The 9,384-nt window shown below is 39.0% G+C and overlaps 1 protein-coding gene across 12 annotated transcripts in view; it reads right to left on the reverse strand.

Moving 5' to 3' along the window:
• LOC116828649 (carnosine N-methyltransferase) overlaps positions 1–9,267 on the reverse strand; it is a 47,949-nt gene extending 38,682 nt beyond the window's left edge. For 9 of the 12 annotated variants that reach the window (XR_012656146.1, XM_032787028.2, XM_075067288.1 and 6 more), the window contains exons 1-7: positions 8,994–9,267; positions 7,377–7,437; positions 6,445–6,535; positions 5,382–5,430; positions 3,458–3,629; positions 3,281–3,352; positions 1,599–1,705 (exon numbers count right to left, since the gene is read on the reverse strand). Coding sequence is in view for 11 of the 12 variants with exons in the window: in XM_032787028.2 (XP_032642919.1) it covers positions 1,599–1,705; positions 3,281–3,352; positions 3,458–3,629; positions 5,382–5,430; positions 6,445–6,535; positions 7,377–7,405 (520 nt within the window). In the remaining variant the exon portion in view is untranslated. Of the gene's footprint in view, positions 1–1,598; positions 1,706–3,280; positions 3,353–3,457; positions 3,630–5,381; positions 5,431–6,444; positions 6,540–7,376; positions 7,438–8,993 lie in introns of all 12 variants that reach the window. The other 3 variants (XM_075067281.1, XM_075067280.1, XM_075067284.1) reach the window with 3 other exon arrangements.
• Between the last annotated feature and the right edge of the window lie 117 nt (positions 9,268–9,384).

Genomic DNA, 9,384 nt, shown 5'->3' on the forward strand with positions numbered 1-9,384 from the left:
TTAAAGGTCTAGAAAACATGACTTATGAGAGAAGATTGAAAAAACTGGGTTTGTTTAGTCTGGAAAAGAGAAGACTGAGAGGGACATAACAATTTTCAAGTACACCTCTAACTCAATATAACGCTGTCCTCGGGAGCCAAAAAATCTTACCATGTTATAGGTGAAATCATGTTGTACTGAACTTGCTTTGATCCACCGGAGTGTGCAGTCCCACCCCCTGGAGCATTGCTTTACCGCATTATATCCGAATTCGTGTTATATCAGGTCACCGTTATATTGAGGTAGAGATGTATGTAAAAGGTTATTACAAGGAGGAGGAAGAAAAATTGTTCTTAACCTCTGAGGACAGGACAAAAAGCAATGGACTTAAATTGCAGCAAGGGAGGTTTAGGTTGGCGATTAGGAAAAACTTCCTGTCAGGGTGGTTAAGCACTAGAATAAATTGCCTAGGGAGGCTGTGAAGTCTCCATCATTGGAGATTTTTAAGAGAAGATTAGACAAACACCTGTCAGGAATGGTCTAGATAATACTGCCACAAATGCAGGGGACTGGATTAGATTACTTCTCGAGGTCCCTTCTAGTTCTATGATTTTATCTGTAAATCAGTGTCAGGATGGATTACTTCTAACAGGGCCCCAACTAAAGATTATGTATGACTATATGTCCTATAATTCAGCATAATCCATTTGAAAGTGACCCAAAGGAACAACTCTATTTCTGAGATGATCCTTCAAGGCCTCCCCCCCACCCCAAGGCAGTTTCTATTCCATCCCCTATCTTGTCTCTCACACGCCCACTGATTTTGAAACATGTGCTTCAGCTAATTCACACATTTACTTTGGCACAGTTCATCCTAGTAGAGAGCCTGTAAGAGGCTCTATATACACCCGATACATAGGGCCTTGCACTATCTCTTGCCATGGGGGTGAATTTCACCATTAACCTTTTAGATCAATATCATACTAAAGATTTATATTTATCAATAAAAGAAAAAAGAATTTAACACCTGATCACGAACAGTGTTGAGCATGCCATTCAATACAAGCTGAAGGTGTTCAATGCCCATCACCTTTCTGGAAGTGCTCTACATGTTGCAGGATCAGGCTCTAACAGCATTATAAATTTGGCATTATGCAAACTTCCCTACATAACTCCACCAAAGCACCAAAATCCTGACATGTCTCATGCCAGACTGTGTAGTGGCTTATCAATGTGTACAATTTGGAGGAATCTATTAAACTTATTCTATCTAAGATCTAAATCAGGATTATAAACCACATTCTAATAGATCAACCCAATGAGCCATATAACTCCCCAGAATTCTTCTAGTTAACCACTCACACACAAACTGATTTGTCACATGGAGTTTAGGAATCACTAGTGAAGGTGACCAATACATTTTTGTTTATTCCTGTAGCTCACAAAGGTGGGTAATCTCTACAAGATTTTCTTGCATGAAGATCACTTATCTACGAGCAGACAATAAATGCATCTAATACTGCTGCATAAATGCCAAAAAAATTCTGGAAAAAGAGTGATTTGCAAAAAATCACTACTTTTAATAATTTTTATATATTTAAAGATTATGTATACCATACCGATATTATTTGTATTTTCTTCCATTTCCGTTTTATGTTTCAGATACATAGGCCATACATGTCCATCGAAGTATCCTGGTCCATCTGCCGGTTGATAAACTCTGGTACTACAGAAAAACACATTTGCTTTCCTGGGCAAGTTTTACATTTTTTTTTCCTGGTGTGCACTCATATACCGTTCATTGTTTATTTACTAAGAATATCTATCCAAAATATTAAGAGAGGGAGGCTGTGTATCTGCTGGTCACAGCACAGGAGACTCCTTAGTTATAACAGGATTTAGCATATTGCCCACAAGACCTCCATCAAATCACCTATTTCTGCCTATCATTTCAACTACAAAACTGAATAAGAGCAGATTCTTATTGAAAACAGATGTTTCATCTTAATTAAACTTCATTGCATAAGTAAGTTACATAAGAATAGCCAAAATACATTGCAATCAGATATTTTTCATATTGGTCTAAATTCTGAGAAGTGACTAGTGATTTTGGTTGCTCAACTTGCAACACCTGAGAGCACTGGCTCTCAACCTTTCCAGACTACTATTCCCCTTTCAGGAATCTGATTTGTCTTGCGTACCCAAAGTTTCACCTCACTTAAAGACAACTTGGACTTGCTTACAAAATCAGACATATAAAAAAAAAAGTGTCAGTACACTATGACTGAAAAATTGCTTACTTTCTCATTTTTACCATTATAAAATAAACCAACTGGAATATAAATATTGTACTTACATTTCAGTGTATAGTATACAGAGCAGTATGAACAAGTCATTGTCTGTATGAAATTTTAGTTTTTTATGTAGTCTGTTATAAAACTAGGCAAATATCTAGATGAGGTGATGTACCTCCTGGAAGACCTCTGCATACCCCTGATTGAGAACCACTCCCTTAGAGGGTCTGATTTTCAGAAGTGCTGAGTACCCACCTTTTGATGATTAAACTCCTTTGAGGTCTCTTAAATTGGGCTCCTGGAGAGAAAGGAACCGAAAATCTACTAGTCACTTTTCAAAACATAGGCCATTATGAATATGGGAATTCTGTAATCAGTGAACCAGATTCTGACCTTAGCTACACTTGTGTCATTCTAGAATAAAGCCATCAACACCAGACTTGCAACAGTTACTGAACACAGAAAGGGGCCAGTATCTAACTTAAATAATACACAATGTAAATGCATGTCAACTGCCACTGAACAGCATTGTGGTGGCACAGCTTCTTGTAGCTGCGAGAGTAAACACGTTGTTTCTGTTCCCTCTTAAACAATACTTAAGTGCAACTGTACTGTAATTAACCTATATTTTAAGTTCCTTGGGCAAGGAGCTTTTTACTTTGTGTCTGTACATTGGCAGTCTGAACAGTGATTGGTGTCCCCATGCACAACTACAATATGAATGATAAACAAGGGATGGATCTATACATTTGCGGGTTACAGATGCTCTTTGAACATCCCTGGGAACCACAAAGGCCCTACCCTCAGAGATGGAATGGTAACAAGGCGAAGCTCACTACCTCAGCAATAGCAAGATCACAAGAAGGGACTGAGGAGAGTCAGCAGACTCTGCTCTGAGTTGTTACAGTTGGTAGATGCGTGAGAACACATTGACAAACAGGAACCTTTCTATCTTACGGGTACTAGGGCATGGTGATCTGCAGTGAGCAATAATTTTAAAATATTACCTCCTTCTCCTCTTGCATTCTTCATATGGAATGGTCAGAAAATATCTTCTATCCCATACTTCATTAAGAGGCCTAAGATGACAGCATGTTTAGTCATTTTGTTTCCTTATTCACGCCCCCATTTACAGTTTATGTTAATGTGACATTTTAAAGTTATTTGTAAAGTATGTTGCTTACTCATAGTTATACAGAAGAAAACCTTCAACTATTAAAATGTGAACTTCTTCTGTACTTTTCAGATTCACAGGTGTACTCTTTGATTCTGTTGTTGAGACAGAAGAGCCTGTTGGGTTTTTCATCCACGAGCGTATGCTTGTCACCATTTCCTCCATATAAAGGGCATCAAGTACTAGAAAATACATAAAAGGTTAAGTTAACGTGTTTTTGTTTTGGCTTTTAATTTTTGCATTATTTCCGAGTTAAGCAGAAACCCTGTCAAATAGTTCAAGATCTAAATGTAGGTGTTAAGTAAAAGAAGCAGGGTTAATTTAAAAGAAATGGAAGTTTAAATGTTAACATTCTCATTTACTACTGGAACCTAAAACAACAGCACTGAATTTGGGCATGTGAAACAGAATGCCCTGCTGATTCATCTAGTTTCATTGTCCAAACTGAGTGAAGTTCAAAAGTTCAACTGAAACAGAATTCAAGATTTAGGCTAATGTTATAAATAGCCAGGTATTAAAGGAAATCTTAGATCAGCTGCAGGATATTAAACTGTAGGTTTATAATTAGAGATGGCCTGATGGCTAGCCTAGAATTTAAAGTTTAGATCCAGATCTCAAATTCAATTGGACTCATTTTTAGTTATAATCTGCAGTATAGTCCTGAACTCAGTGAGCCTTCTTGCATGAGAAAAAGGTTGGAACTTGGATCTGATCATGCTTGATTTAGGATCTGATTCTGGGAGGTGCTAAGCAGCCTTGATTCTCAGTCACTTCACATCAGGAGTTGAGAATGTTACAGGAAGTGCTCAGAACCTCCCAGGACATGTCATGAGGTGCAGCTCTACAAAGGGGGAAAACAGGACAACTATTTAAAATTAAATTTCACTATTTGCTAATTGATAAATGAAATCAGATGTAATATAGAAAGTTAACTGGCCTGGAATCAAAATATAACTACTACTCACTTCAAGGGGGTCAGAATTTCACCTCTGGAACGCAGTTTTCTCTAAGTTACTGTCAAACAAGATATTAATATCTATATTTTAATTATTTGGTTTTAAGGTGCATATTGCTTGTTATGGGCCAGATTCTGATAGTCATGTTGACAACGCCCTCCACAAGTAGCCCTATTAAGTTAGTGGGCCTACTTGTGAAGCAAGAGGCTACCCGAAATGAGTAAGAGTGCCAGAATATGGCCCTAAATGACGAAACAAAAATAAACATTTAACACTGTAAAATGGTATAATTGGCATTAGGTTTGAAATCACAACTACTGATGCTGTTCAGAAGAGTCTTAATATTGACAGGTTAATAAATTGACAAGGTTTCACTATAAACAACAGGCAGTTGGCTGTGTCATGCACTATAATTTAGAAGACCAAGAATAGAGAGAATAAAGTCTGATGCAGACAGTTTGTTTAACTAGCCTCTAGAAAAGGAAAGCACTGGATGAAGCAGTTTGGAGACCCACCACCTCAGAACTTTAGATACATGCTGTCACCAGAGGAAATGTTCATAATATCCTATGCTAAGTGACAGCTGTTTCTGGAAAAACAAAGGGCTAGCTAATTTGCAAAACAAAGATATAAAGTCAGTGATAAATGCAGGAAGTTAAAATATTATTGCTATTCCATAGTAATGGTATTGTGTAATAGTCAAAGGTATACTATATTAAACTGTCCAGTATAATCATGATGAACTTTTAAAATACTGATTTTTTCTGTTAAACTAACATCCTGAAAAAATCCTATATCAAATTACGTTTTCTTTACTTTTTGCCAGACATACCCCATTACCCATTTTTTAAAAACAAAGTAAAACACTGTCCCCACTGATGACTGCATTGATCCAAAAGAAACAGACGCTAAAGTTAATAAACTACAGCTGACATTTCAATACATAATGTTCACAAGCAATATACCCAATTTACTAACCATCATATTGCTTAAATCCATGTTCATCTACCTCTACTTCAGATTCTGGCTAGAGAGAAAAAAATAGGCAGTTATCAGGTCAAAAGGCAATAGTAACCCTATTACTCTGAATTCACTTGTGTAGTATTCATGGTGGAGATGGGTAGAAGGCTGGAAGGCCAGTGTGAATGGCTTAGGCAGAAGGGTTAGGTTGCTAGGATATGAAGCAGAAAATGTAATACAGGCAAGGGGAGAAACAGGAAGCCAAAGAAGCATGTAGAGTAGGGGAAGACAGTAGTAGAATATTCACAGTGTTTTTCATAAACAGTGGATTGCAACATAGCAGGAGTGTTGCCCGCCCCTGCCCCCCCCCCCAACTTAATCTGGATGTATCACTAGGGTCCCCCAAAATTACTCTTCAAATAAAATATAATTTTTCCCATGTCCCCCTGAAATAGTACCATCCAGGTAAAATTATTTACTAATCTACTGAAATTGATATTGATAATATATTACATCTTATATAAAACACAAGCATCTCTGAATTTTAATATTAACTTCTGAATAAACTAGTTTCATTCGAGAACAATAACCACATCAGGAACAAGAACAGGCCCTTCTCACTCAGAGATACAGAAACAGTTATGCTTTTGCATTTTGTAAGATATGAAACAAAAACAAGCAACAATATTTAATTTTTGTTGCTATTTTGTTTCTATTTGTTTTCTATCTAGAGTTAAAAATAAGCTGCAGAAATAATATGAATTGCAGTAGCATGACACATTCCCTGAAATGCATCTGTTTCTCTACTTACCTTTAAATATAAATATCAGAGGATGCAGTAAGATGATTATTCTGTTGGTCATATTCCTAATCTTTTTTGGCAACTGAAAGCTTTAACATTATTATAGCATTCTTAATTGTATTTTCCTCTCTTTCAGATAACAGTTTATATTGACTCCATAAACAGGATTCATTTTAAATTGTCACATACTAGTAGATCAAGAAAAAATAATATAGTCTTGCAGGAACTACATTTAAAGTCTACTTTTATGTATGAAGTCATTCCATCAACTCGGGTTACCTTAAAGAAGTCATCTTGAGCGAGTATACTGCAGTTTGGAAGCTGTTTCCTAAGTCGTTTTGCCAGTGTTGTTTTCCCCCCATTTGTCACTCTGACTTTGAAAATGGAATAAACAATGTGTCAGGACAAAAATAATGGATAACATAGGAGTGCAATGTGCACTAGCAAAAGGGCAATTACAAAAAGTTAATTTTATTCAGAATAATTTGCAGTTTCCTAACATTTGTTTGGAAAATACTTAGTCCTGCCATGAGTACAGGGGACTGAACTAGATGATCTCTTCTGGTCCCTTCCAGTCCTATGATTCTATCATTTAACTCATTTTAGTCAGCTTATATGACAATGAAAAAGAGGAAGACTAGCGTTGATGTCTGAAAGGGTCAGTCTATGGTGGAGGGTGGAAAAAATTATAAAAAATTAAACCAGTGGCATAGCTAGGAGTGGAAATTTTGGTGGGCCCTGATTTTCAGGTGGATCGGCAATGACAGACTGTACTAGCTCAGCTTCTCCCCTAATGCCACGCCCTCTTCCTGGCCCTGGTACCCCCAGACAGAAGGCTTCACCTGCCGAGCTGGGCATGCGCATGGAGCAGCTCAGAAAAATGGCATGGCAGAGCTCCGGGAGCTCTGAAGGGCAGGTGCATAGATCCATCTTTGATTTCAGGTGCGAGTGATACTCCGGGGCACTGAGGCAGCACTATACCCCTGCTCAGATTTGGGTGGGCCTGGATGCTAATGGCCCATCCAAGCCCATCTGTGGCTACTCCCCTGAATTAAATACAATTGACAATATAATATTAAGCTTAAGTTTTTAATTACTTTAAAAAAAGAGAGAGAGCTATATTCACACTCAGGGATTGTTAGATCACAATATGGAGTTTGAGGCAATCTTACAATTTTGTTTTAACAGAGACTGAACTTGTTTGCACTTACCCGCCAAGTCCAATGACTAACACCTTCATAATTTGTGTTCTATCCAGTTCCCTTCTTTCCACTGTTTAAAATAAGAACAATGAACAAACCTTTTGGACAATGACAAAAATCAGCTGCTACACAGGAAAATACCAATTATCACAAAAGATCTTTTAAAGGTTTTCAACTTTTGCCACTTCTATTCAGCTGTCTTCACAGTCTTATTATGAGGGCTCCTTTAAGATCCAACTTGCAATTGCTTACTACCAAGCATAGTTCTTCCTATCATGAGCAGTCCCATTGCAGAAAACAGGACTGCTTAGCGCAATAGTAAAGTGTTTGCAGATTGGGCCCTTGAAAGTAACCTAGGGAAGAGGGAGAAAATGAGTGTGTGTCCTGTTTTCTTTAAAGGTTTCTTCTGGGAACTTCTTTTTCTGCTTTTATTTTTAACATTACAGTATCACAAATCTCAGATCTTGTCTTTCCAATTTTTTTGGACACTGAGAAGTGTTCCTTGGGCACTGTGACACTTTGGGGGGTTCACCCAGACCAAATTCTTCCATCAACCTAGCTACCACTTCTTGGGAAAGTGGATTACTTATGCCAACAGGAGGAGGTCCTATCTACACCGAAGCACTGCAGTAATGCAGCCATGCACTATAGCATTTTAAGTGTAAACAAGCCCTTAGCAAATGACAAATATTTTATAATGAAGATCAATAAAGGCTTTTCAGTGCTGGTAAACTTTGACTCAAAAAGAAACACTCGCTGACAAGTCAGATACCATCTACACATCTGAAGAACTTTGAACTCATTAATTTATGTCACTGTCTGTATCAAATATAGTCACAATTTAAGGGAAGGATTCCAGAATAAATAAAGCAGGCAACTTTATTTATGTATACATGAAAAATAAAGAAAAGTAGAAATCAAAAGTGGGTAGTAAAATATTTTGTTTGCAGTGTAATTGTAGCCATGTTGGTCACAGGATATCAGAGACACAATATTGGTGAGGTAGTATCTTCTATTGGCCCAACTTTTGTTGGTGAGTCAAATTTTTGAGGTAGAACTCTGTGTAAACTTCAACACTTGTCTCTCTCACCAAGAGAAGCTGGACAAATAAAAAAAAAATTACAAGCATACCATCTTATTGCAGATGGTAAAGTTATCATCAAGCTTACCATATGCAGCCTACAATGCCAAACATTAAGGCACAATCCTCCCAACACAGATTTACAGAATTAGTACTTTAATTTTGCATTTCCTAATTTTTCAACTGCTATTTTTAATTATGCCACTTCAAAGTACTGGTATATCTGTAAAGTATTTGCACAAATGACTTGAAGTGGCACAGTTACAAATCACAGATCTCACATACACACACAAACGTGTAAGGAAATGCACAGAAAAATAAGGTTCCGAGAGAATTTTCAACTTTATCTGCCAATTTGGCAGTAGTGTCCATCTGCAACGGTCACGAGCCGGTGCGCGATTCCATTCACTGGAGTAAGGACAGTATGCGCAAATATGCATTTGAACTAAGTGAACAGCACTGCTGGAGCCGTGGTTCGAATTTCATGCGATGTTAGGGTGTGTAGATGGCTCCGCGGCGCTATGGTTCAAGGCGACCCGCGTTACCTGAGCTGCCGAGGCCTCCGTCGCCGCTTCCCCAGGCCGGTGAGTGCACTGCAAGGCTATGCAGCGAAAGCGCCGATTATCCAGCCAGGTCACTCGCTCCCCCCTCCACGGACCGACGCACCACGGAGCCCGACCCCGCCAGCGCGTACGCACCGCCCGCACAGAAGCTACACCGTACCCCGTGGGACAAGCGCTCAAGCGCCCCTGCGCGCGGAGACAGGCAGCAGCCAGCTCGCCTCGGCTTGGCTCAGCTCACCCCGTCCTGCCCCACCGACTGTCGGGATTGGTCGGCTCAGGAAGCGCCCGGCCCACGCCAAGTTGGGAGAGGGGAGCCACCCGCCTGGCGCCAAGCTCGCGGAGATTGGTTGCCTCGCGCTCCCGGGTCCGCCCC

Source organism: Chelonoidis abingdonii, chromosome 6, assembly GCF_003597395.2.
Source record: "Chelonoidis abingdonii isolate Lonesome George chromosome 6, CheloAbing_2.0, whole genome shotgun sequence".
Classification (NCBI taxonomy): Eukaryota; Metazoa; Chordata; order Testudines; family Testudinidae; genus Chelonoidis; species Chelonoidis abingdonii.